At 49.6% G+C, this 25,281-nt stretch overlaps 11 protein-coding genes across 14 annotated transcripts; 5 read left to right on the top strand and 6 right to left on the bottom strand.

The window, feature by feature from the left end:
- Positions 1–90: 90 nt before the first annotated feature.
- On the bottom strand, positions 91–1,847 carry PPTG_17321 (hypothetical protein). The gene has a single exon (XM_008915529.1). The coding sequence runs from the start codon at positions 1,661–1,663 to the stop codon at positions 254–256; it is 1,410 nt and encodes a 469-aa protein (XP_008913777.1). The 5' UTR covers positions 1,664–1,847; the 3' UTR covers positions 91–253.
- On the top strand, positions 1,742–2,715 carry PPTG_17320 (hypothetical protein). The gene is made up of 2 exons (XM_008915528.1): positions 1,742–2,169; positions 2,244–2,715. Exons 1-2 carry the CDS (start codon positions 1,882–1,884, stop codon positions 2,304–2,306), a joined length of 351 nt encoding a protein of 116 aa, XP_008913776.1. The 5' UTR covers positions 1,742–1,881; the 3' UTR covers positions 2,307–2,715.
- Positions 2,716–2,917: 202 nt separating this feature from the next.
- PPTG_17319 lies at positions 2,918–5,438 on the bottom strand. Of its 2 annotated transcripts, none has more exons than XM_008915527.1 (2): positions 3,721–5,438; positions 2,918–3,652 (listed from the first exon to the last, which is right to left on the bottom strand). In XM_008915527.1, the coding sequence occupies exon 1, from the start codon at positions 5,395–5,397 to the stop codon at positions 3,952–3,954; it is 1,446 nt and encodes a 481-aa protein (XP_008913775.1). In that variant the 5' UTR covers positions 5,398–5,438; the 3' UTR covers positions 2,918–3,652; positions 3,721–3,951. The 2 variants fall into 2 exon arrangements, with proteins under 2 accessions (XP_008913775.1, XP_008913774.1); XM_008915526.1 differs by having other exon boundaries at positions 4,114–5,438.
- Positions 5,439–5,449: 11 nt separating this feature from the next.
- Positions 5,450–7,208, bottom strand: PPTG_17318 (hypothetical protein). The gene has a single exon (XM_008915525.1). The coding sequence runs from the start codon at positions 7,155–7,157 to the stop codon at positions 5,577–5,579; it is 1,581 nt and encodes a 526-aa protein (XP_008913773.1). The 5' UTR covers positions 7,158–7,208; the 3' UTR covers positions 5,450–5,576.
- Positions 7,209–7,408: 200 nt separating this feature from the next.
- PPTG_24161 (hypothetical protein) lies at positions 7,409–8,598 on the top strand (the record flags this gene model as incomplete). The annotated part of the gene is made up of 3 exons (XM_008915524.1): positions 7,409–7,665; positions 7,727–8,084; positions 8,146–8,598. Coding segments are annotated over 3 exons (872 nt in total), but the record flags the coding sequence as incomplete, so codon positions are not given.
- Positions 7,544–11,997, bottom strand: PPTG_17317 (hypothetical protein). Its single transcript, XM_008915523.1, has 3 exons — positions 10,996–11,997; positions 9,896–10,929; positions 7,544–9,811 (listed from the first exon to the last, which is right to left on the bottom strand). Exons 1-3 carry the CDS (start codon positions 11,981–11,983, stop codon positions 8,399–8,401), a joined length of 3,435 nt encoding a protein of 1,144 aa, XP_008913771.1. The 5' UTR covers positions 11,984–11,997; the 3' UTR covers positions 7,544–8,398.
- Positions 11,998–12,068: 71 nt separating this feature from the next.
- Positions 12,069–13,811, top strand: PPTG_17316 (hypothetical protein). Its single transcript, XM_008915522.1, has one exon. It carries the CDS (start codon positions 12,115–12,117, stop codon positions 13,582–13,584), a length of 1,470 nt encoding a protein of 489 aa, XP_008913770.1. The 5' UTR covers positions 12,069–12,114; the 3' UTR covers positions 13,585–13,811.
- PPTG_17315 (hypothetical protein) lies at positions 13,599–17,048 on the bottom strand (the record flags this gene model as incomplete). The annotated part of the gene is made up of 1 exon (XM_008915521.1): positions 13,599–17,048. The coding sequence occupies one exon, from the start codon at positions 17,046–17,048 to the stop codon at positions 13,686–13,688; it is 3,363 nt and encodes a 1,120-aa protein (XP_008913769.1). The 3' UTR covers positions 13,599–13,685.
- Positions 17,049–18,338: 1,290 nt separating this feature from the next.
- Positions 18,339–19,781, top strand: PPTG_17314 (hypothetical protein). 3 transcript variants are annotated; one of them, XM_008915518.1, is made up of 3 exons: positions 18,339–18,597; positions 18,659–18,853; positions 18,924–19,781. In XM_008915518.1, the coding sequence occupies exons 1-3, from the start codon at positions 18,376–18,378 to the stop codon at positions 19,665–19,667; spliced, it is 1,161 nt and encodes a 386-aa protein (XP_008913766.1). In that variant the 5' UTR covers positions 18,339–18,375; the 3' UTR covers positions 19,668–19,781. The 3 variants fall into 3 exon arrangements, with proteins under 3 accessions (XP_008913766.1, XP_008913768.1, XP_008913767.1); XM_008915520.1 differs by having other exon boundaries at positions 18,659–19,781; XM_008915519.1 differs by having other exon boundaries at positions 18,339–18,853.
- A 188-nt stretch (positions 19,782–19,969) lies between these two features.
- On the top strand, positions 19,970–21,344 carry PPTG_17313 (hypothetical protein). The gene is made up of 3 exons (XM_008915517.1): positions 19,970–20,188; positions 20,280–20,474; positions 20,550–21,344. Exons 1-3 carry the CDS (start codon positions 20,006–20,008, stop codon positions 21,288–21,290), a joined length of 1,119 nt encoding a protein of 372 aa, XP_008913765.1. The 5' UTR covers positions 19,970–20,005; the 3' UTR covers positions 21,291–21,344.
- PPTG_17312 (hypothetical protein) lies at positions 21,335–24,386 on the bottom strand (the record flags this gene model as incomplete). Its single annotated transcript, XM_008915516.1, has 1 exon — positions 21,335–24,386. One exon carries the CDS (start codon positions 24,384–24,386, stop codon positions 21,360–21,362), a length of 3,027 nt encoding a protein of 1,008 aa, XP_008913764.1. The 3' UTR covers positions 21,335–21,359.
- Between the last annotated feature and the right edge of the window lie 895 nt (positions 24,387–25,281).

The following is a 25,281-nucleotide window of genomic DNA, read 5'->3' as shown; positions in this document are numbered from 1 at the left end:
GTGCGTGCCAAGCGTCGAGCGTAGCTGTTCGACTTTGACTCATATGCGGCAGACATTTACGATATGGCTACATGTAGCCATATCAATCGTACGATCTTGCAGTCGAGCACAAGAACTACATGGGTCTCTCTACCTTCGAGAACCCGATGAAAAACAGCTCGATTAACTACTTAACTAGCTGATCTAACGTCTCTCTCGACACAGCTAGATAATATTCCTTCCTACCTACTTTTTGTCAAGTTCTTAGTGCGTTTTATTCGTCGTAAATGATGAACGTGGAGTTGCCGATATCTCGACGACGCGACGGCTGGCCGAGTTCGCCGCGTCGGATCTCGTCCGGGTTGTTCCTGGAGTGCAGAATGCAACTCAAACAGACCTTAACGCGTGTGGACTCGGACTCCACAAGCACCGGCATCTTGCGACAACAGCGGCCGCAACTCGATTCGCCGCAGAGACGGCAACTGTGACGCTTGCGAAGGAAGGAGAAGGCGTGTTGACACACGTTGCAGTTCCGTTGCTGCTTGTCCTTATCTCCACTCGTGAAAGAGCGATGCTTGCGGTTCATCTCCCGGTTATTTTCCGGTAGGAGATGGTTCCCAATGCTGGTCTTTTCAGCGTGAGCACGCAGGTTGGCAAGACGCACTCCTGCCTGCTCTAACCAGTGGGATCTCTTACTGGAGGAACATTTGCTCTTGGGATCGAGATGCGACGCGAACGTCACTTCCACGACGCCAGAGGTATCTGTCTCCACCACCGTGTACACTTCACAGCGGATAGAAGCACGTACGTACTTGGGCGATGGCCGCAGCTCCGGTACCCGAATGGATTCGATGATTCTGTACCCAATAAGTTTCCCCTCGTTCGTGGTCCCCACATCTGTGTAGTCCAAATAGACGAGATCCAACGGAGTCGTCCCAAATGGGTTCTTTATGGCCTGATACTTGAGTCCGCAGTGGAAATAGCGCGAGTTCGTGGGCTGTGCGCACAGTGCCAATACTTTCGCCTCAATGACCTGATCTGCGCCCAAAATAGTCTTCTGTGCATCGGCGAATGCTTCTGTGCTCTCTCCTGCGGCCAAAATGGACATGACGTTCTTCACCGACGCGTTCACGTGCGTCACGCCGCGCACTTCGCAACGAGATCGCTTGGACTTATACAACTGCACGCCGTTCTTCACCTTCGCCGCTTCCCAATTGGACCCTACAGTTTCGCTCTCTTCCGCGGGTGAAATGTTGCTCGGTTCTCTAATGTCGTCCGTCGGGTCGTCGGATGCAAAGGCCAGTGCGATGCTGTGCCTCCGCTTGATGTAGCTGAAGCATCCAGCCTTCTGTGCGGCGCTGAGCAGTGTCGTGTCCTCCGAAACCTGTCGATTGCCCTCATACGACACGGCAGACCTGCATCGTACTCTCTCTGTGGAGCGAGGTCCATTGGACAAGTAGCTGTCCTCCACGACGTCTCCGTCCTCGTCGTCGTCGCTGTCTTCGAGCACGCGCTCGCCCTTCTGATTGCCCAATATACCGCCGAAAAGAGGCGTGGCGCCGAGCCGCTGTTGCAGACCTGTCCACAGTTCCTGTCGTTTGCCCACGTGCTTGTGGATATCGGAGCTCCTCGCCACACTGTCGCTGGTTCTGTACGACGTTCGCTGCATCACCTCGCTGGCCATTGTGAAGGAGGAAGATGCTGAAATGCCCCAAAGGTCTTTAGGTGCGCAGTGTCCGTTGGCGTTGTCACTAGTCGCAACGGTTCCGACTCCTTGCTGACTCTAAAATCAACTAGAAGAAGAGAGGAAGCTGCGTTCGACCTTCTTGCGAGCGTTTTGAGTTATGAAGACCTCGCAAGGCTTTATGCGGTCGATTGATCGCAAATGTCGCGCAGGACTACATGTGGCCCGGGTGGTCTGGCTGGCTTGAACTCAGCTCAAGGATCGGGGCCGGGCACGCTAGCACCATCTGCGATGAACGGCGAAGGCTTCGAGGTTTTCGGCTTGCGTTCCTCGGTACCGGGCTCTGCTACGCTTCAGGACAGCTGGTGGTCGTTCTTGGCTCGGAGCTTGTTCTTTCGCGGCGCTACGACGACCAAAGAACCGCCAGCTCAACTCGCTGTTACGGTGTTCTACATACTAGTATTACCCACGCCGAAATTCCGGCCAAAAGGATGCACCACCATTGTGTACGTACAAGACTTTGAGACTGCTTTGACGTCAAAGGCGGAACATTAAACTATTGAAACGATGACTAGGAGAGCTTTGCGCATTTGCATCTTGCTTGACTCATGGCGGAATATTTGGATGGAACGTGCTGCAGTGAGATGCACGGAGTTACAATTTGGTGAGTCCTCGCGCCTGACCCTCGCTCGACCGTAGAATCCATTCGGCTAATGCGTCCAAGCCTTGCAAAGCGATGTTCGCTGATTGCCATACAATATGGTATTCCTGGTTAGAATCCTGAAGCTATGTGGTCGATTGTGGCTTTTGTCCAAGTATTTTTTTCAGGCAAAGCCATTCCATGTTCCTGTTTGTGCTCATGAGCTGGGGCAGGCATGTCGCGTTGATTATTGGCGCGATAGTCGTGCTTTGCACTTCCAGTGCCGCACCGAAGCGGGCTAATAGAGCACCACCAAAGCAGGTACAATACAGTACAAACCATTATTCACCAGCAATCTACACTTTCCTTTGGTAAAAGCAAATACACGGCCAACTCGGTCCATGCGGCGGCAACCCACGCGTTTATTGCGACAAGTTACGTGGACTTAACAATGGCATGATCTCGTCATCCGTCGTTTGCTTGACATCAAGGCGAACGGTGAGACCGGGAGCATGGCCTCTGCAGACTCGTCCCTGCCACAACTCGAACGCACTTCGATTTCCTACCTTCGTCGACGAGGCTCGCAGTACTAGCAACGTTGCAGTAAATGCTACATCAAACATACCTCTCATGAATTCTAGGCATCATGCCAGCATTTTCATAGAATTCAAATAACTACAGTGGTGATCTAACCTCCCACTCACTTTGCCGCTGTTGCCGAGGAAATAAATCTTTCAACCTGAGCAACACAAGCCGCAGACTAAGTGGATGGCGTTCGTGATCCCTCCAAGCCATCTCCAACTCTTCCATTTCCAAGGGTTCAGCAGTGGAGTCGAAGTTGTGGCTGGTAGCAAGCTACGAAGGGCTCCGTGAGTAGGCAGCAAGCGTGCGACTGACCGATATGAGCGTGGATTTTCATCGTTATCAATAAATTTCAACAACGTTACACGCCATCACTGACGACAACATGGCGCCACTTACTCGTCGTCCTCGTCGTCGTCCTCTCCCTCCTCCTCGAAGGTGTCGAGAGGCACGGAGAACAGACGCATAATGGGCTTGTTCGGGTCCTTCATGATCACGTACTTGCCCTCAGGCTGCTCCAGCAGCAGCTCCGACAGCATCTTGATGATGCCCCACGTGTTGTTCTGGTTGAGCGCGATCTGCGTCGCGAACGTGCTCGGGATGTACGACTGCATACCCAACACCACGTGCGAGTACGGGTCCTTGAAACTCGAGCGAGACACGTAGCCTAGCTTCATCTCGTCCACGCCGCTCAGCAGCGCCTGGGCTGTCCATTTAGCCAGCTTGCACGAGTTGTTCTTGAGCTCATTAGCCAGGATCGCACCACGCTGTAAGGAATATAGCAGAAAGTTAGTAAGTAAGGTTTATCACTAATTTTTAGATAACATACACATACAGCAAAGTGGTGGATGGGTCTCTCCTAATATGAAGCTTTCCTCACCAAGAGCATAGGAATAGCGTATATAAAAGTTGTGGGCATTCATCGAGATCCCACACCACCATACACAAAAGTTAGCAGCTAGTACTCTCATCCTTTTCAGTTTTCCTCACCAATAGTGTAGGATTAGCGATTCTGAAAAATATTGTCAATCATCGAGTTCCAGCCACTTCAATATGCACAGGTAGTTTACATGTAGCAGACTTTCATACCATGCTTTTTCCTCACCAATAGTGTAGGAATAGCGTATATACAATGTGAACATTCATCAAGTCCCGCACACATCGCCACCCACATACATACAAATATACACCATGCATACACATTTCGACAAAAACGTCGGAGACGCACCTGAGAGTCGATTTTCTTGCGCCACTCGATAGATCCAGGGAACTTGGGGTCGTACTCGTTAAGTGCGAATGTGGACACGTACTGCTGCTTGCCCTTCTTGAGGGCAACGCCCTGCACCTCGCAACGCGCCACCAGATTGAGTCCTCCTCCAAGATCAAACTTTCGGTAACGGTAGGCGCCGCTAGCAGGCTTGGCATCTTCACTGGCGAATGGGTTGGGTTCATCGAATTTCTTGTAGAACGCTCCGTTAGCAGTCTTAAGCACCTGCTGCGACAGATTCTGGTTGATCATAGTCGCCTCAAGACTGAGACGGTCCGGGTGGTTCATGTGTTCCGGGTCCTCATGATTAGGCGGATCCGAGGCGTTCTCATTGACTGTAAGCAGGTCGAAGTTGGACTCGTCGCGCTTGTCGAAGAACACCATGTTGTTGACGCGCTGGGCCACAATGTCCCAAGGGAAGACCGAGCGTGTGCAGGCCATAAGGTGCGCCAAGATGGCGTCGGTAGCGAACACCGTGGCTTCTCCCTGTTGAGCGAGGTCCTCGATAATAGGGTCATCGGTCGTAGTGACATAGTAGAAGTCACGGTCGTCGTAGCGGTGCACGCGCGTGTTGGAGCGACTGGTGATGCGGTCGAAGGAGGCGTCGAACTCACGCAGCTCGCCGCACCACTTCAGGTCCTCACTCTTAGGAATATTGGCTTGCAGCTTAGTGAGCTGCTGCATCTCGAACTGGTCCACGAGGTTCCAGCTCGCCTGCACCATGACGGACGCCACGCGGTCAACGTGCACCTCATCGCGACGACGGAAGGTCAGGGCGCGACGTGCGTTGCTGAGTCGGTCCCAACGCTTGTTTTGCTTCTGCATACCCTTCATACGTAGCTGCGCAGACGACGTAGTGGGGCCGTTCGGGTCCGGTTTGTCGCCGTACGATCCGCGTCCACCACGTCCGCCGCGTCCACCGCGTCCACCGAAGCGCTGCTGGTTCCACGTGGGGCGCAGACGGTCCTCCGTCTTGGGACGCGTGCCCTTCGACGTGTCCACCAGTTGGAACGTGGCGTCCTCCTTCGAGTCGTGCTTGTACTGGAACTCGGCGTTCACACCAGACGGGTCACGAGCGTACCGGGAGCCACGCGGCGCGTAGTTGGACACAAAGTCGGCAGCCTTGCCCAGCTTGTCACCCTTGTTAAAGGGAGCATAGGGGACGTTGAGGAACTGCTCCGGCAGGACCGTAGGGCCCCAGCCGTTGGCGTTCACGTCCACGCGCGGAGTCTCGTACGAGGCCATTGTGCGAATGATACAGAGGGGATCGTCAGCCACCAGTCAAAACACACAAGACTGCTGCCACGTGAGAATGTGTAGGATCTGTATTTTGTGTAATCACACGATATTGTGTTTTGAACATGGAGTTCTGTTCGAATTAAGTACGAAGTCTAGTTGAAGTGGACTTCTACAACGACAAACTCTTACTCGACGGCTTGGACTTCTTCAGGGGTGAGCGCCGTCGCCACTGGTCTGCTACTGTAGTCGACGTCTTGTAGATACCATTCGACTCTGGCAGCGATTTTATCGTGAGCCCATTGTAGTTGCGGCGTATCCTTTTCGCTCGGGTAGTACATGTCGGCGCAATGAGCTGTGCCTTCGATGAACACAGCTTCAGCCGAGTACGAATGCAACTTGGTCGAGTTCTGTACTGCCAGTGCATGCCACGGGTCAATAGTTCCGCTCGGAAAAGTCACTCTCTCCACTTCAATACCGAGCGAGCCATAGTCGCGGTTAGCACCAGCAACATCCGGAGCCACGTCCATTTGGTACACGCGCTTACAGATCTCCGTACCGACATTCGCTTCCGTGACAGCACGAAGCGCATGGAACGGAGACCGCACACTCGTCGTCGTCTGGAAATAGCCAAATTCATTGCATGTCTGATAAACCCACTGTCGAGCGCTGCTCTTACCGTCGAATTGATCACGACTCAAGACCTCCACAGTGCCGTTAGCAGCGCCCTCAAACTTGGAGTCAAGACAGTCACCAACACGCGTCTTATTAATGAATGAAGCCAGCTTTTCCACTGCATCGCCGGGCTCTGCGAAGTGCTTGCAGACCTCACTCAACGTCATGACTCCTTCGTGGATAGCATTGTACTGTGCGATATCCTGGAATGCTCCCATTATCGACGTCTCGAAAACCGAGTCGTCGAACTCATTAGTCATCGGGTAACACGGCTTGAACAGCTCGTCTACTTTATTGCGACCTTGTTTCCCACTATCCATGAGTTCTCCGAGCTCTGTAATGGCTTTTTCCACTTCATGGTAGCATTCTCCGCCTCCAAAATACCTCAACCCATCCCCAACGACCTCCATGTACTCAAAGAAATCCGTTTTAGCATGTACTGGTGCCGAACTCGCTACTGTTCCAGCGAATAATGCAGGGTACTTCAGCTTCACCCACGCCGCCAGATTGCCTGGATAACTCCCTCCGAACGCGACCCATTTCTCTTCTGTGAGACCATATTTGTCCGTCACAAACGAGTGGAAATGCGCCAAATCGGCCAAGGCCTGTTCGCTGGAGAGATACGCAAGATTGGGCAGACTCATGTCCTCTGTAGGGAACGATTTGCCGTAGAATCGGTGTTCCAGAGCCAATAGCAGCGCTCGGTGCTGCTCCGCCAGGTAGTAAATGAAGGTGCGGTTGGTGATTGCCTTGGGGCCTAGTGGTCCCTCCCCTCCGATGTAGAGGAACACGGGGAAGCCATGACCGCCCCAAAATTCCTCGTTCACTTGGTATCTTTGCTTCCACGTTGAGCGTTTGGACACGGGGGCGAAATGGTCCAAGATAGCGTTGGTAAAATAGTCCTCCTGGATAGGGAACGCCACGGGATCGTCCTCGGACTGATGCACATCGAACTGCACAAAATATTCGTGACCACGGAAGTCCTGAAGACGCTGAAGATTGTGCGCTCGTTCCTCTGAGGACTCGGCGTGAATAGGCGACAGACAGACGAGCGCAACGACGCACAGTGCGAACAAGGCTCGCAGCAACGTCATGGCTTTCGATAGAGTACTTCGAGGTGCTGATAAGATGTAAGGGGGAATGATACATCGACCTTGCTATGATTAGCAATCAAATTTGAGAGGATGTAGCCATCTCTGCTTCAACTTGCCTGTTGACAATATACGTATGTAATGTTTTTTTTGGTCAGTTTGGAATGGACCTTGGAGGACATGCGACCTAATCTTGGCATATGCGGAGCGACGGCACGGTCAGAATTCTGACGTGGAGGCAGCAAACCGAGACACAATGCACAAACGGTCGAGATCTCCTAGCTCTTATCGCGTTGCATCAGATAGTCGGAAGACCTCGGTGTCTACTCATGCCTCATCAAATGTGCTCGGTCGGCAGCGATCCTCGAAAGTCTTGCAGAAATACGCGTCTACGCGAAAGTTCGGGCGTCGACATGAGCTGCAGCGAGAAGGTGAACGCATTCGTAACACGTCGATCGTTGCATACTCCAAAAGGAATCCAGATGAAGAAGATACGGTTATGGCAGCTCAGGTAAGGTGAAGCCAGGCTTCTAATGCGTACTCTAACCATACTCTAACTGTATTTTCTGTAGTGGCGGATCATGGAGGCTCTGGCACAGGAACACTCGATCTTTAGACGACTGGCACAATTCGTCAGCCGTACGCTAGGGACTGCTACTTGCCAAGACCCAACAGTGATACTGAACCACGTACTGCTAGGCAGTCGTGAGAATGCAGAAGATAGCAGACTCCTTCACATGTTAGGGATCACACACATCTGTAACTGCGCCACGCAGGTTGGAAACAGCTTCGAAGGCGAGTTCATCTACCTCAAGCTGAGCCTACACGATACCCAGGACGAAGAGCTGATTCCTCACTTTCAAACTGTCACCAAATTCATCAAACGAGTCGAGCGACTGCGAGGACGCGTGCTCATTCACTGTATTTCCGGTTAGTGTTGGATCACGTGTTTTATACTCTAACCGGTCGCTTACGGTTGATGTCTTTGTAGGGGTTTCCCGATCACCGGCTCTTCTGATTGCCTATTTAATGATCGACAAGAAGATCCCGCTGCTAGAAGCTTACAACATGGTCAAGCGTAAGCGCCATATAGTGCAACCAAACCAGGCTTTTCGACTGCAACTGGCCAAATACGAACTCATGCTCTTCGGTGCATCTTCAGTTGCAACAACTCCCGATAAAGACTGGAATTTTTACGCTTGGAACGAAGTCAAGAACCAACGGGAACTTCGGCGAAAAGGAGGCTAAAATGTTGTAGATACCATCTCAAACCCGTAGAAATAATTCGTTCGGGTCCCCAACAAACACCAATTGTCGATAAGCACCGGTGATCCAAACAACGGGCCTAGATCATTACTCTCAGCACTGTTTGCATCACTGAGAGCTTCTCCAGAAGAGTCACTAGTCTGGTAAATAATGGACCCTGTTCGCTCGTTGCAAAAGCACAGCTGACCAGTAGTGGTGGTCACACAGCAGACCAAGTCGCTGTCTTGATTAGTTGCATCCTCTGCAATAAGTCGAACAACCGTCGGGGATGCGAACACTGCACCGTTCAGGTTGGTGGCCCAGACGAGTTCTCCGGTACGGGAGTTAACCTTGCGCAGCATCCCATCGTGAGAACCAAACACCACTGAACCGGGTTGATAGACACAAGGCGAGCTGAAAATCGGCTTATCTGTTGCAAGTTGCCATTGAATATCCCCAGTCGTCATATTGACTCCGTAAAGCTTCCCATCTGCACACCCGGCAAGCAAAATATTGGACTCATAGTCGGTGTTTAACCCTGCAAACACTGGGAGAGGAAGTTGCAGTCTCCAATTTTCCTTGATGCTCTTAAAACTATCATCAGAAGTTGACATTATAGCCATGACATTTCCGTTCGTAGACGCGACAAAGATCTGCTTCGGCCAATTGCAATAGAGTGGAGTCGAGAAAATACTGCCCCTAACGTCGAGTATCCACTGTAATTGACCCGTAACGACATCCAGACCGTACAAATTGTTATCGTATGCACCAAAAGCAACCAATTCGTGCTCTTCTATCACTAGGGCTGAAGCTTTGATCGTTCCCTTGGCTTGAAAAGTCCACCGAGTTCTACCAGACTGCAAGTCCAGAGCGAATAAAGTTCCTCTATACGTCCCCACGTATACGATCTCGTGCTTGACATTTAGAGCTGCGCACGCTTCAATGCGATCATCAAGTGTAACTCGCCAGATTTCTCGTCCAGCTGCCAACACATCAACGCAAACAAGTTGACCCGAATGTGATCCAACAATCGCCCACGTAGAGAGTACACCATTGTGGTCACGACGTTGTACTACGAGTGGAGACGCATCAATACATTTGCTTAAATCCACACGCCAAGCACATCTCAACTCCCACGATAAGCTCCTTGATTGCGAGAAGTAGCACGCTGGCAGGTAAATGCTGTTGACGCCCATAGACGATTGGTTGTAGCGAGATATAAAGTTCAACCTACCTTGTTGATGAGTATGGTGAGTTCTCTTCCGGCATTTGATATCATCACTTGGCTCTTCAGTAGTACGAGATCTTGGCTTCATTGAGCGCTGCAGTATTTCTGTCGTGGGTTTTTGAGGGTGGTGCTTCTTAGGTTGGGCGTTTACGGCAGACAGAATTTCATCAATAGTCATTTCGAGCTGAATAACATGATAGCAAATTCATGGTAAGAAACACAGTAACCGTACAATTAGCGCAAGCACAATAAATTAGAGTACACTTACCAAGTCTTGCGCAGCTATGGACAACGTCCCAAACACTTGGCGGAGTTCATGCAGAAACAATGTCGCCAGTAGTGAATTCCCACCCATGTCTGCAAATGTCCGAGCCCGAATGTCTTTAAAGATGCACGTTGACAAGGAGACTCCAAGGATCTCCTCCAACGACTGGGCAACGACAACTTCTGTTGAGCGATCACCCTTACTTGATATTGCCAGCGAGTGAGCATTATCATTCTTGTCATAATCCAAAAATTTCTCAAGAGATCGACGGTCAATTTTTCCATGCGCAAGTCGTGGCACTGACTTTGAAGGCAACAGCAAGACGTCGAAAGGTGCGTGGAACGCTCCGAAGCGCTCAGATATCCAAACATTTAGAGTTTTCGTCTGCGGATGTCGGGTTACCGTGTTATTTGCGTCGTCACAGATAATAAAAGCCACGATATGCTGCTGAATCAACGCGTACTTGCTCACTTCCTTTGTACTCGTAATCGCAACAACCTGATGATCTTCACCAAAATGTGTATCTTTCTCAATTTCTTTCCGTGCTGCAGCCACTGCACGCTCCACCGCCTCCAAGTACACTCGCTGACCGTGAATCTTTACAGCATTGTCCTTACGACCACAGTAATATAGATGGCCTTGGATCACACAGCAAATATCTCCAGTGCAAAACCATCGCCTTGCTGGCTCAGTATCGACTTCATGGCCCAGTAATTTATCCGAGTTTACAAAAGCGTCTTCATCACCAACGTATCCAAACGTAAGAAGCGACCCGGAGACGTATAGAATTCCTCTTGTTGGCTCCTCTGTGTACTCACTACAGGCAGTTGATCTCGTGGGCCAAACTACTGTTGAGTCATGGGCACTGTTATCGCGATCATGCGGTAGGAGTAAGAGAGCTGTATCACTACCAACCACCCCGTATCGGTCGAGATTAGCGATAGGGATGCCGTATTCCTGCCATAGCGCTATCTGAGCAGAAGAGAAAGGTGCTTTTAGCTCCATACAGGTAACATCACCGCTCAACTCTGTACTACCTGCACAATATAGCGAAAATAATTCAGGTTTGAAGTAAAACAACAAGATGAGAGCTTCTATCGTACCGTAGAGATTCAGTATCGTCACACCTGGCAAATTAGCTGTAAGTTGCTGTACAACGTGAAGACGCAATGACTCCCCACTGCTTAGCACATAGCGAAGTCCACTTAACGCAGATTTTCGATCCTTCTCTGTTGTCTGTAGCAGTAGCACCTCCAAAACGCTCGGCACTGCTGTGAATCGAGACACATTCTCACTGCGAATAACCTCCAGAAACCGCGCACTGTTGTCAAGCACGACACTTCTCATGCTACGCTGAACAGACTCAGGAGGCTGAAAGTGAACCAGTGACACGCGTTTCAAGAACGCACCTAGAATCTCCCACACCGAGTCTACAAACGACAACTTTGTAGCTCTCAGAACGCGTTCACTCTTGATAAACGGATACGCCGTCCACATCCACTCCAACCTTGTCCAAGCACCGGTTCTCGTCCCCATGACACCTCGAGGCTCTCCAGTCGTTCCAGACGTGAAAAGCACGTACAAGGGCGCTACAAAACTCTCCTCTTCTCTCAGTCTCCGACCCATACACTCAACCTCCGAATTTTTAAGGAAGCTATCCGGTAAATTCACCACTTGCACAGGTCTAAACGAACTTGACGTCATCTTAATTGCCCTCGCTTTCATTTCTTTTCCAAAGTAATTGGCCAATGGACTCTCCGCCGTCGTTACCAGGCGTCGAATGCCTGCACTTTGAAGCATCGAGAGCTGTCGAGACAGAGGCAACTCCATATCAATTGGCACATAGCTCCACGCTCTCCCCTCCGCAACCAGCAACATCGTCATCGTCTCTTCAATCGAGAACGGGGTCAAGTTGATCCCTATTATCAGCCACTCATCACCACCCAACGCCATTCTCAGCTCCTTTTGCCACTGAGACAGCTCCACATACGTCACTTCCTTCCTCTCAGTACCGTCACTCTTCACCAGCGCCACCTCCTCACTCTCTCCATGCGTCCTCCAGAACTCTTGGATACATTGACACAAGGCCATCGAATCTCGAAATCTCAATCGTACTTAGCAAAACTCTTACAAACCTCAAGTTCGCACACGTCACAGATACATAAAACAGCCGGTTTGAGTAGCTACAACAAGAGCCTCCCAGTACCAGATCCGACGACATCATGGACGACGAGCAGCTCCCTTTAGTGAACCGCGACGCCAGCGACTCGCTGCAGCAGCAGCTGTCCAGCTATCACGAGCGCCAGCGCGCAAGACAGCAACGTCGCCAGCGCTCCAAGACCGTGGGGCGCGCCACTGTGGGCTTCTTAGCGGCATCGCTGCTCACTCTACTTCTAGTGGCGCTCTCATGGCCAGCGCAGCGTAATGAGCGCGCGCTGGAGCTTCGTACGCTGCTGGACGCATACCAACACGCTAAAAATTTCTCGGGAGTCGTGCGATTGAGTCACAATGGCGAGAAGAAGCTGCAACAGGCCATGGGAACTGCCAATGTCCCTTTCAAACAGCCCATGGAGGAGCACAGCGTGTTCCCCATGGGGGCAAACGTCCAGCTGCTTGTGGCTGTAGCCATGTATCAATTACAGGAGAAGGGACTTGTAGAGCTGCATAAGCCAGTAGACGAGTACTGGACGGTGACGGACTGGCGAGCGTTCGGGAAGAACCAGACGTGCTTTAAACTCACAGAAAGCGACGAGTGCGAGCACGTGACGTTCCAGCATTTGCTGTATATGGGGTCCGGTATTCAGAGCAGTGATGAGAAGAGAATGCAGTCCTTGGGACAGCAAGTAGGGGCGTTTATTGACGCTCCGCTGGCCTTTAAACCGGGCACGAGTTACCAGTACACCGAGGAGAACTACGTGTTGTTGGCTTACATGGTGGAGAGACTGAGTGGCTTAGCTTTTGGAGAATATCTGGAGAAACATATCTTCCAAGTGCTTGGCCTCAAATTGACAACGTACGATCCGTATGACGGTGCACTTCGAGTTCGACGCGGACTGGTGGACCAGTACGTGCAGTTCTACGCCCACCGAGCGCCTAATTCCAGCGAAGACAGCCACAGTGATAGCTCCAGTGGGCCGCAAATTGGTCGTGAGAAGCATTTGCATCATATGAGCACGGGATCATGCGCGATTTATCAGGAATTTGACAATAGCCTCCATGGTTTGCAGTCCACGGGCAAGGATATGCACAAGATCTACACGGATCTCTTCCACGGCCATGGCTACCACTCCAAGCTGTTGAAAGCCGAGTCCATTGCGCAGATTGTGGGCACTCGGAACCCCTCGTACCCTGCTTTTGCGCAGGGTATCGGCGTCGATTTTGAGGAGATTCCAGGAGCTAAAACTCCCGACTGGCCTGCGAAGATCGCGTTCTGTGGCAGTACTGCGTGCTCGATGACTTGTATGGCCATGCAGATGCCTGCTGCCAACATGTCTATCATCGCTAGTGCTTTCACAAACGACGTACGATTGTATTTCCCCAGCGTCGACACATTCCACGCCTACAAACCTCGTGACTTTATGGACAAACGCGACTCGAGCATTGACGCATTCGAGAAGAACGACGGAGAAGTCAACACGTTGGCCTGGAGTTTACTGCAGGTTTTCCTCCGATTCTACACAGCCGATGACTAAGTCAAGAACTAACAGCCAGGAGAAATGGTACTGTATGCCAGTTTTTTTTTATTTCTACACGAGTAAATTCTACGTGTGCACTTTTTGTCCAGCTGTGGTGGTTACGTGAAGCTGAGTAGTTCGCGAATGGTTATTTCGTCCTCTCGAGCCACGAATCGTCCTTTAACTCGTAGTCGTGTATCTGCAAAGCTCTTACGGACGTCGTATTTAACCTCTCTGATCCACACGCGCTCTTGTCGTTTTTTAAGGTATCTCTGGACGCGTTTCTTACGAGATTCAGGCGAGTAGCTGCCAACCCAACCTTTTTTTCGTGGACGATCTGTATCAGGTAAAGCTCGTTTACCTAAGCAACTTTCAGGTTCAGGAGATAAGGGAGATCTACCGATCTGTTCCACTTCTGCGGTGTATTTTTCGGATTCTGGTTCCCCAAATTCGATATCGTTGTCTGTTGACAGTTTAATGACAAAACCCACGTCTTTCTCGCTGGTTAAAGCACGATGAAGACCGCCAGATAAGAAGAGATCCCCGTTACGGTTTAACTGACGGAGATAAATCTTCATCCGTAAACTCCATATTTGTTTAGGCCATGGGAGTTCACTGGGAACTTTAAACGTAGCGGGGACCTTATAGTATCCGTATTCTCCAGCTAGTGTCGTATTGTCGGGCATTTCCCGCTCTTTCCATTGTTCTTCTTTGTTGTTCCAAATGAATCGAGACGACCAACACATGAGTTTCCCGAGTCTTAAACCGTAAAGTTCCTCTGGCCATGGCTGTTTTGGAGGCACCACGAAGTCCTCAGGTAGAACCTCGTGAGGATATTGAGTCGCGTATATCTTCAGTAACGGAGCGACATGTTCCTGCCACGGCGTGTCTGCTAGTTTGTATCTGAAGCCGAAAGTCTCTAACCGATCTGCATTTAGGCCAACTTCAGCGAAATAGAGTCCGCTGGACTCTATTTCAGCTGTAACAATCCCTAACTGTAACCCGAAGGTTTGCTTTGGCCAAGGGGATTCAGAAGGAACCACGTAATTCTCCGGGACTGAACAGTGTCCGAACACCATAGCAAACGTGTGGAGCGCAGGGAAAATCGTCGTTTTCCAGTGCTCATTCTTACCAGCACAGGCCTCGTTAGAGTGGAAATTAGAGATAGCAATATGGCCACCGTAATGCTGTCCAACCTGGACACACGTAAGGATATGTCGAAGCTCTCGACCCCACGTCTTGTAGGGCCACGGAGAACGACAAGGAACCACGAACTTATCTCGAAGAATCTTGTTGCCGTTCTCGTACTGATACACATCGTTAGCCAGTACCACTTGATTTCTCCAGTCACGCTCTATCGACTCTAATCGACTCAAATTCCACTGCACTATAACACCGAGATTAACTCCCCATCCGTATTCAGGCCACGGATCCTTCGCTGGTATAGTGAATCCCCACTCAAAACCCCATGGAATCGTGTCTTGAGGATGAAGATTCGCGAACGCAGCGATTAGAGGAGCGACCTTCTTCTCCCATGCCACATTAGAGAGCGTTAGTGTAAAATCCAGTTTACTCAATCGGTTAGCGCATCGTCCAACATAAGAGAAGAAATTCCCTGTCGTCTTCATCTTGTCAATAATCTGTCCCAACTGTAAACTCCACACATTTTTAGGCCACGAGATATTCGCTGGAACAACGAAATGAGGCTTGACATCGCAGTGTCTGAACCTCTTAGAGTACGTCTTAAGGGCTGTAAAAATCGATCCCCAGGCTTCGTCTCGACGTTGATGCAGCAGGTTCTTCAGTCTAGCGACAGAAGTTTTAGCTAGAGCCACATGGCCATCGTAACATTCGCCAGAGTGGAGACGCTGTAACATCCGCGATAGGTCCATCCCCCACGTCTTCGAAGGCCAAGGAGACTGCGACGGGATCACAAATTTCTCTCCAACGCTGCAGTTACCATGTTCATGCTGGTAAACTTCGACAGCTCGTAACACTTGAACTCTCCACTTGTTTTCGATGTCTATCATGTGTTGAGAATTCCATCCAACGAGCTTTCCTAGCTTCACTCCCCACATTGTTTCTTGCCATGGAGCTTGAGAAGGAACCACGAAGTTGTCAGGAACGATAGTACACGGATGAACCATCGCAAAAGTCTCTAACAACGGAGCACCGTATTGTTCCCAAGGAGTATCCATCAACTTGAAGGAAAATCCAAGCACATCTAAGCGATCAGCGTCCTGTCCTACTTGTTTAAAGTATGTGCCATTCTTCAGATAGTCTGCGATTCCAGCTCCAAGTTTTAAACCCCACGTCTGTTTGGGCCACGGATCTTCGGAAGGAACCGTGAATTGGGGTCCAAGTCGACAGTCTCCAAACACTTGCACAAACGTGACGAGAGCTGGAAAAATCCTGCTCTTCCACTGATGATTCCTGTTGTCAAACACTACAGATAACGTCTCCGGAGTTGCATTCCGCTGCCTCAAATCACTCATCACTGCAGCCATACGATCTGGATTCTGTGCCGCAATCCTGCCCAATTTCAAACCCCACATCTTTCTGGGCCATGGCTGTTTGTGTGGAATCACAAAATCTACTGGAACTGCCGTTTGATTCGGATAAATTGTCGAGAAAATTACCAAAAGCGGCACAACTTGTCGTTCCCAAGTCGTGACGGAAAGACAAACCTCGAAGCCTAAACCGTCCAGAACGTTCGCATCTCGTACAATTTGAACGAAATACTGCTCTCTCCGCTGCGAATCTCTTAAAAACATGCCGAGTTGCAGTCCCCAAGTCTGTTTGGGCCACGGTTGTTTAGTTGGAACGACGAAATCGGATGTCATGGGTTCATCGTTCCGAAATTCGTCCGCGAAAGTTACCAACGCCGGTAAAATACGGTCTTGCCACTCGACATCCCTCGGGTCCCATAGGAAGCCCAATTTCTCCAGTTCATCGCTATCGCTAGTAGCTTGATCTACGTAACTTTTTCCAGCTCGAACTCGCTTGACAATCGGTCCTAGATTCAGTCCCCAGGCATCTTTCGGCCACGGTTCCCACTCCGGAACGACGAAATCGCTCTTAACATTGCAGTGCCCGTTTTCATGATGGAAGACTCGCAATGCCGGTAGAACTTGATGCCTCCAGGACCGATCTGCCGCATTCGTCGCTTTCCACGTGAATCCTAACTTCTGAAATTCCTGTTGAGAATTTGCCACTTGGGAACTGTAAAGTCTCTTGGTGTCGTTACTTCGACTGATAACTTGACCCAAGTGCAGTCCACCCGCTGCTTTAGGCCACAGTGGACTTGACCGAGGCACCACGAACTCTTCGGGCACTTCGGTGTGGCCGAATAGCGAGTGGAAAGTACGCAAAGCTGGCATGAAGACCTTGCACCATTTTTCCTGACGATGATCCACCACGTCCACTGTTACGCCATCCAAGACGTCACCGAACGAAGCTTCCGAGCGACGTGCAGTCGCCATGGTGCAAGGCGTACACTGACCATCCACTTATCCACCGATCCAAAATCTCTATTGCGCAGAGCAGCATATGACTGGTTCTGGTTCAAAGGTTAGGTCAGAGCAGCTTTTCTGTCCACGCATTTGGATCCAGGCTGGATCATCCAGCAGAGGATCGTCGGTCGTTTATATCGCCGATGAAGAGATTGCAGTGTGGCTTGATACGTAGCAGCATCGAAAAACAGGAACGCGATAAACCTACTTCTACAACAACAGTAACGTATTCATGATCATAACGTTATTCATATACTACAGTAGTATTAAAGTTGGCAGGATCAGTGTGTGCTTCTGAGATCCCTACCAGTCCCTACCACTACGCCGTAGGTTTCCGTTTCCGATTCTTTGTCGACAATGGTTTGTGCTCATGGAGGTATGTCAACTACGAGCACGGTATCACGCAATAGAGACTGATCACCAAATATCATCAAGTCTTTGTCATCGTTTGCTTTGGTAGCTAATTTGGGCTGCGTTTACTACTCTCCTGTACTTGTAACATCGACATTAAGCATGAGCTCTGCGACCAACAAAAACACACTGGGGTTGATTATTTCATTCGTTTAATTTTAAGTTCTCACGTTTTAGGGCTTACGATGTAAGTAGTACAATAGTGGTGGCTGGGTTCCCCAGTGTGAAATGCTGCTTGATTTCTCTCCCGACGTGATCGTGGCCAGTCATTGGTCGACTGCTATAGTCGCTGAAAATTGCAGGATGTACACATACCGGGGCTTATGGAGGCGGCCAACGAGATCAACCATTTTGAACACTTACAGATTCCAGATTTCACGCGGTGTTACGGATCTTCACTCAGTTTTTTATGCCAATACTAGCAATGTAGAGCGAGTTTAATTGTATAACACCAGCTCTACCGGTGGCGTAACGAGGAATTAACCGGTGGAGTTCCATCGTCTAGCATCCACGATCGATGTTGCATTGCAAATAAAAACATTTGCTGGTCAGTGCTCATTGAGCACCGTCCACCCGAAATTGGTGCACTCATGTGTTGTCTGTGACGAAGTTATCGAAGATAATTGTCTCCACTCACAGCCTCATATATCCGCAATGACATCCAAAACATCAGTCTGACAAACGCCGCTGTCGAAGTTTAATTCAGTACATTCGACGGTGTGTCTGATTATGTTTTTGCCTTTTCTGTGCAACATTTGTGATGGAAAACCTCGTTCTAAAACGAGGTTATTTAGATAGTACTCGCATGATGATGCTCATCAATTGTGTCAATCGAGCTCCTTCGTGTCTCTCAGTGCGCAACGTTCCTTGGAGGCGAACAAACTTCATGAAGACCAACGCGACAACAACCACCACGACCTCCATGTTTGGATCCCTGCTAACTACGCCTTCAGGCAGTGATATACCTGGTTCCTCCGACGACACGCAGTCGACACGATCAGAGCCCGAACCTCCCAACCCCCCTGCCAAGAAGAGATCGCGACGGACAGCGAGGAAGCGCGAGCCGAAGCCGAAGAAGCCAAAGATCCGCACATACATCCGCCGGAGGGTGAGTACTACTGCAAGTACAGCAGTCAATTGGATCGTATACTGATTGATTGTTGCTACAGACGGAGATCGAGGAGCTGACAGACGAGATGAAGAAACTAAAGAAGCAGATGGCGTACTACGAATACAGGAACGGGGTACTCAAGCAGCGCGAAGCGTTGATTGAAAAGGAGATGATGAACAAGACGATGCGCAACGCGCTTCATGCCCAAAGGTTATCGTTCGCCACCACCGTATCCATGGTCACGCAGTTCTTCGTACGCTTCGAACTGTTCAATTTTCTTGTCGTTTTGTGTTCAAATTCTAATCTGTTTTGTGAATTTCCAGCGCGAATCTGCTACGGAGCCATTTGATCTACCTGCAAGACTTAATAAAGATCCATTCCAGCGTGAAGCTGCTCTGTTACGAATGAAGAGCGATCGACTACAAGTCGCCCACCTCTTCATGCACCAGAGACAGCACTATCTATCGACGTCGGAGTTCTGCGACCGGAAGAAATTCGAGGCGACGAATGGAGATCTAGTGTCCATTCAGTTCGAGATCATGCCTTTACCAGGGGCACGCAGCGTCAAAAACATCGTCGATGCGCTCCAGTTTTTTGTCTACAATCTAGAGATCAGTATATCCGAAGCCGTGGGTGACGTCACTATCCGCGAAAATGACGACGCCAAGCCAGGAAGTGCTGTAGCGCAGCATCGCCTTGTAGCTACCGTGGCTGATGTGATTCAGACAGACACCAACAACGTGGCGTTCGCGGAATACCGTCCTGCTGGGCCTGGGGAGCAAGAGCTTGGACTCATGATCTGCGATACAGTTGATGAAGACGAGTTGTATCCGTATCGACCCGATACTCGCGTAAGGCAGGACATGACGCAGATCACTCAAATAGCGTGGCACCAGCAAGAAGTCGGAGATCCGATCATTGTCATGACCCGATGGTGGTGCTTGAGGATTCGAAAATCTGACATCTACGTGCCCCCATTTGTCGTGGATCGGATTCGAACTGGTGTCGAGAAAGTTGGTGCAGCCATGTTTGCGACGGCAAGACGAGCAGGAGGAATGGTCATATAGACAACGATCTGGGGCAAAAGCGTAACTGTATTCTACAGGATTTCCTTATAGCTTCATGATAACCAAACATATTTACTCCAGTATATATGTGGTATGGTATCTGCGGATTTTGAAGTCGGTTTTCGCACCTTGACGTTCTATATTATTTGGCATGTACAGTATGATTTAGCGTATGTGGATCTCAGTGTCATACGGACAAGAACACTGGCGGACAGCAGATCCTAAATGTGCGTGTTAAACGGATTTGATTGTGTTCGACTATTCTATGCCGCGCGATACAAGTTCACAATCGCAGAGCTTCAGAACGCAATACGCTGCCACGGAAGCAAGTTGATCTCATGATTGGAAGCCCTTCATCCTCGACTAATTCTAGTCCAATCGACTCCTCCAGCAGCAACGCTTCTAGAGCCTCGGACGGAACTCGGACGACTGCTTCTAACAAAGCTCGACGGACAGTGAAGAAGAGGGTATCAGTTCGCAAACCTAAGAAGCCCAAAATCCGGACATATACTCGACGACGGGTAAGCGTAGATTCATCTATGACATCGAATATCCCCCCCCCCCACACACACACACACACAATCATTTGTTCTAATTCTTAGCACTGTGCAGACAGAGATCGAGGACCTGAGAGATGAAATGAAGCGTTTGAAGAAGCAAATGGCTCACTTTGAGTCCAGAAACAAGATACTCAGGCAACGGGAGGCGTTGGCCGAGAAAGAAGTGATGAATAAACTAATGCGCGATACGCTCCACGCTCAACGATTATCATTCGCCAGCACAGCATCCATGCTCACTCAATTTTACGTACGTTCACTTTTTTTTATTTTTTTACTTAATAAATATCCAGAGAACAAAACTTAACTTTTTTTTTACTTACAGCGCGATAACGTTACCGAGCCATTCGATCTCCCTGCTCGACTTGGCCGAGATCCAATTCAACGTGAAGCAGCTTTACTTCGCATGAAGAAAGATCGACTGGAAGTTGCGCAGAACTTCATGCTTCAGCGAGAACACTACAATGCGACGTCGGAATTCTGCGATCGAAAGAGATTCGAAGCTACAACTGGCGACTTCGTGTCACTACGCTTCGAAATCACTCCGTTACCCGGAGCTCGCAGCATTAAAAGGATCATTGAGGCTCTTCAGGACTTCGTTTACAATCTGGAAATTAGTATTTCTGAAGCCATAGGCGACATCGCAGTACGCGAGAATGACGACGCCATACCAGGCAGCCCCGTAGCGCAGCATCGCATTGTGGCTACGGTTGCAAATCTAGTACAAACTGATACTAACAGCGTCGCGTTTGCGGAGTACCGACCGCCTGGAAATGGAGAACGCGAGTTTGGCTTGATGATCGGCGATGCAGTGGATGAAGACGAACTGTTCCCGTATCGTCCAGAGACCAGAATTCGGCAGGATATGACTGTTATCACTCAAGTGGCGTGGCATGAATCACAGTATCAAGAGCCCGTAATCGTCATGACTCGTTGGTGGTGTCTTCGACTCCGGAGATCACATATCTACATGCCACCGAAGGTAGTGGATCGGATTTGTGCTGGTGTAGATAAAGTCTCACAGGCCATGCTCTTGACTGCTCGACGTGCTAGCGGCTTATCGTAATAACACTCACAACATAACAACAGTAAACAAAGAACCGATTTATAGACCCGTCAATTTGGCAATTGATTATTACGAAGTTGCTCGAGCTTGGGCCTTTAGTTCATCCAAAAAGTTGCTCGGTGTAGAGGATATGGCAGTCTGCTGAGGTTGTGTAGCGTCGATATCTTCAGAGTTGACAGCAAGCTTTGGAGCTGAAGCATTTTTAAGCTCATCCAAGAAGTTCATGGGCTTCTTAGGTGCAGCATCAGAACTTGCATCCCCACCCGCTTTTCGCTTCAGCTCGTCCAGAAAGTTCACAGGTTTCCTGGTTCCTATGAAAGTGTTGCTTTGTTCACTATCACTCGATATCGCAACAGTCTCTGGATTCGACGGTTTGCGTTGAAAACGGTTCTGCAGTTCACCAAGGAAGTTGACTTTACCACCACCGAATGGTGACGGCGGAGGAGCCAAGCCTTGGAATTTTGGTGAGTCACCCGACTCCTCTGCTTTTCGAGCCTCAACCAGTTTCAGAAGTGCCTTGGATTTAGGATTTACAACCACTGGAGTCTTCACCACCTTGGAATTAGCCTCCTTTGTAGTCTTTGGTGGCAAGGATCGAGGCCCGCGTGGAGTTCTGACGACAGGTTCATCATTACTCTCACAGCTTTCAGGCCCCACTGACTCAGAACCACCAGGCTTTTTGAATGGAGACTGAAAGCTACCCTCCTTTCCATTTATCACTCGTTTGGGGCTACAGAAATCATTCTCGAGAAACTGCAGTACTCCGACAGCCACTTGAAGAGACTTGACTCGCTTAAACCCGCGTGTAGGAGCTACCTCTGAGGGTGAATCCGATACTGCGTTAGAGTCCGTATTAATCTTCGAAGGCTTGTCTTCTAGCCCCATTAACCGCGTAGCCTCTAACTCGGTAACGGTCATAGGGGACACTTCTACCATGGACACATTGGCTGTTGGTTCTGCCGCTGCACCGGTCTCTTCGACTGCAACTTCGTTGATATCGAGACTGCGTTTCGCGATGGCATTGTCCAGTTCCTTTTTTCTCGCTTCCGCTTCTTCCTCGACAGATAATTTCTTAAAAGCAGCTCGTTCCCGTGGCTGAATGTCAATATCTTCTGGAAAAGGTCCACGAATACGAGTTGCATTGCGAATTTCTGGATCTAATGCTCGAATTTGCGCTACTTCCGCTTGGTATTGCTCGAACGATGGTGTCATTGCAGCCCACGCGCGTTCAGCATGCGCTAACTCGCCTCTAACTGTATCTCTATCTTTACAGAGCGCTAAATGCTGCTGCTTTGCCTCCTCCCGTAATGCGATTAGAGTAGATTTTCCAAATGAACGCTGTAAATCTTCATTCCGTGCATCCTCAGCAACCGCAACGTACTCAGCTTTAGCCTGTGGAATGAGCTCATCGTCCAGTTTCTTTAATCGCATACGCTTTGATTCAATTCTAGCACGTTGACGCTCAAATTTGTCCAATCTTGTATGAATTTCAGCATCTGTTGGATAACAAAAAATCGGATTAAGTTGTTGCTTCGCTGTAAGTTCTGGTAACGGGACATCTCGTCGTGAACGTTTAACCGGATCCCAACCCGCTTTAATTGTTTCGTGTTGCTGCTGAGCTGCGAGTTGACGCACATGATCAATAAAACTCGTTCGCCATGTGTTTTTCCTACCATCTTTGTCAAAAGCGAAAGTATCTGGTAGAACGCGCGCCAACGCTCGAAGCTCATTGATGTCGTAATTTATAAAGTCCATAAAGAACGGGGCACTCTCAATAGCCAGGAAATTCGCTCGAGCAATGTCGTCTTGGTGCGTGACCAACCAGTGTAAAAAACGGTTTGTTTTCAGGTACGCAGTGAGGTCGTATGTGAGCAATACGCCACCTTCTTGAGCTCGAGCTATCAACGTTTCGACTGAGAGATCAGCGATGTCAATGGGGATGTAAGTCCGCATTAGCGCGAGACTTTCGTCGTTCTTATCGCGTTGTTTCCTCTGCCATTCTGCTTCCTTTTTCCTCATTTCATCTGCGAATTCTTTGGCTTGTTCACGTCTAGTTTTCCAAATTTCGACATCACGCATGGTTCGTTCTAGTTCAGCTTCAGTGTGTTTTAAATCATGTGCACGAGACGCAGTGATCTTTGCCGCAAGTTGAGTAGCTTGAGAGCATAAGAAGGATAGTTTCTCGCTTCCTTGAGTGCATTCAGGGATAGTCTGCAGGGTATAGAGTAAGGAACGCTTGGCTTCTTGAGTCTGCTCTGAAATGACAAAAGACGGGTGCAAATCTTCAGCAGCGACTGAAGCACCGAAGCGGTCAGTCTCAGAGCCAAGCCACTCCAGAAGCGTTTGCAGCGCACTTTGCTCCGTTTTAAGCTGTTGCTGTACCGTTAAAACGCCTTCTTTGATGCCCTCCAGTCGCCTGGTAAGCGTTAATTCTTGTTCTGCAGACAAAATACTAGCACCAGAGTTTTGTTTGGCGCGTTGAAGCTCAGCCTCGACACGAGTAGCCATAAGGTTCTTCTTGGTTTGGATCATTTCGGTCTGATAACTTAAGGCTGTCGCCCTTAATTCAGCGACTTGTTGAGCCTGCTTTTCCAAGGCTTTCAGCTTCGCAGCTAGAAGGACGTTGGCTTTGTCTTCGTCAGCGCAACGTGCTGGTTGTGACAATTCCTGCATCTCAAATACCAGTCGATCGTACCGTTCTTCACAGGCTGCTAGGTGTCTGTCAGCTGCAAGGAAGGCATTGCCCTTTGAGCTCTCAACTTTCCAGAGTAAATCTTCTTCTGAAATTCCAAGAGAAGCCTTGAGTACGTTGACTTGTTCTTGTAGTTTTTCAAGCTTGTTATCACGTCGAATAAACGACGCTCGTGGACTGCAGACTGGAGATGAAATTGCGTTTCCTGGATCACTTAAACCATGAGTAGGAGAAGCAGGACCAATTGGAGCCACACTGGGTCGTCGACAGCCGATCGGTGACACGATGGGCGAAGAAGTACGACGAGAAACTTGGACGAGAACGGGCTCCTGACGTTGTTGTTGTTGCTGAAAAATCGTCGAGTACGTTCTGGTTTTCTGTGGGGATTGCTGGATTGGAGACATTGATGGTCTACGCCCGGAGTGTGGGGATATCATACTCGCTCGATTTGACCTTGTGATTTCGAGACTTCCAGTGAGCGAGGCTCTGCTATTCTGTCTGAGGTGAGGTGCAGAGTATTGATTTTGTTGGCGCTGGCCTAGTTGAGACCCTAGCGATGCGTTGGCTGTGCTTATTCTGCGTGTTTTTGGCGTGCTTACCGACGCTGACTGCGAAATTGCGGGTCTTTCGTACTTTGCTGTTACCCGAGTCGTCGCTTCTCGCTTGACAGCGCTACTTTTTGGAGACGGCTTCTTGTTAGTATTGAGTTTTCGTTGAGGAGCAACCGCAGCTCGACTTTCCATGGTTGACTGTAGTGAATAAGTCTTTGCGAACACCTGCTTCATCGTAGAAGTTGGTGAACGTCCTCCTGGAGGCACATACACAGTACTGCTTCGTCGCTCATCCGCAGTATGTTTCGGCCCTATGCCTTGTATTGAAGCTCTCTTTGATACATCTTTAGTTCTAGATTCTTGATTAACACCGGACGTTGTAGTAGATTTTGATGAAGTTGTAGCGGTACTTGTCTCGAGCTTATTGGACGACGCTGTAGGTACAGTAGTGTTGACCATTGTAGCTTTTCTCGTAGGGATTTTAAGCAGCCCGAACTTGCTATATATCTGCTTCTTGTAAGCGAGAAAATCTTGACCTTCCTCGTAAAGTCTTAAACACGCAGCTGCTGCGATGTTGTGCTTGGGACGAGCAGGTTGAGAAGCTGCGGAGTCAGACACTGAAGCTTGGAGTTTCTGCTGGTGGACACAAGGTCCTTCGCGCTGCATACTCTAGTCAACCAGGCCTGCTGTCTGCCGCAAATGCAGCATCTCCAAGTGACAAAACTACAAAATAAGATGCTATTCTTGC

This window comes from Phytophthora parasitica (assembly GCF_000247585.1).
Source record: "Phytophthora parasitica INRA-310 unplaced genomic scaffold supercont2.71, whole genome shotgun sequence".
Classification (NCBI taxonomy): Eukaryota; Oomycota; class Peronosporomycetes; order Peronosporales; family Peronosporaceae; genus Phytophthora; species Phytophthora nicotianae.
This window is presented reverse-complemented; position numbering and strand designations above follow the sequence as displayed.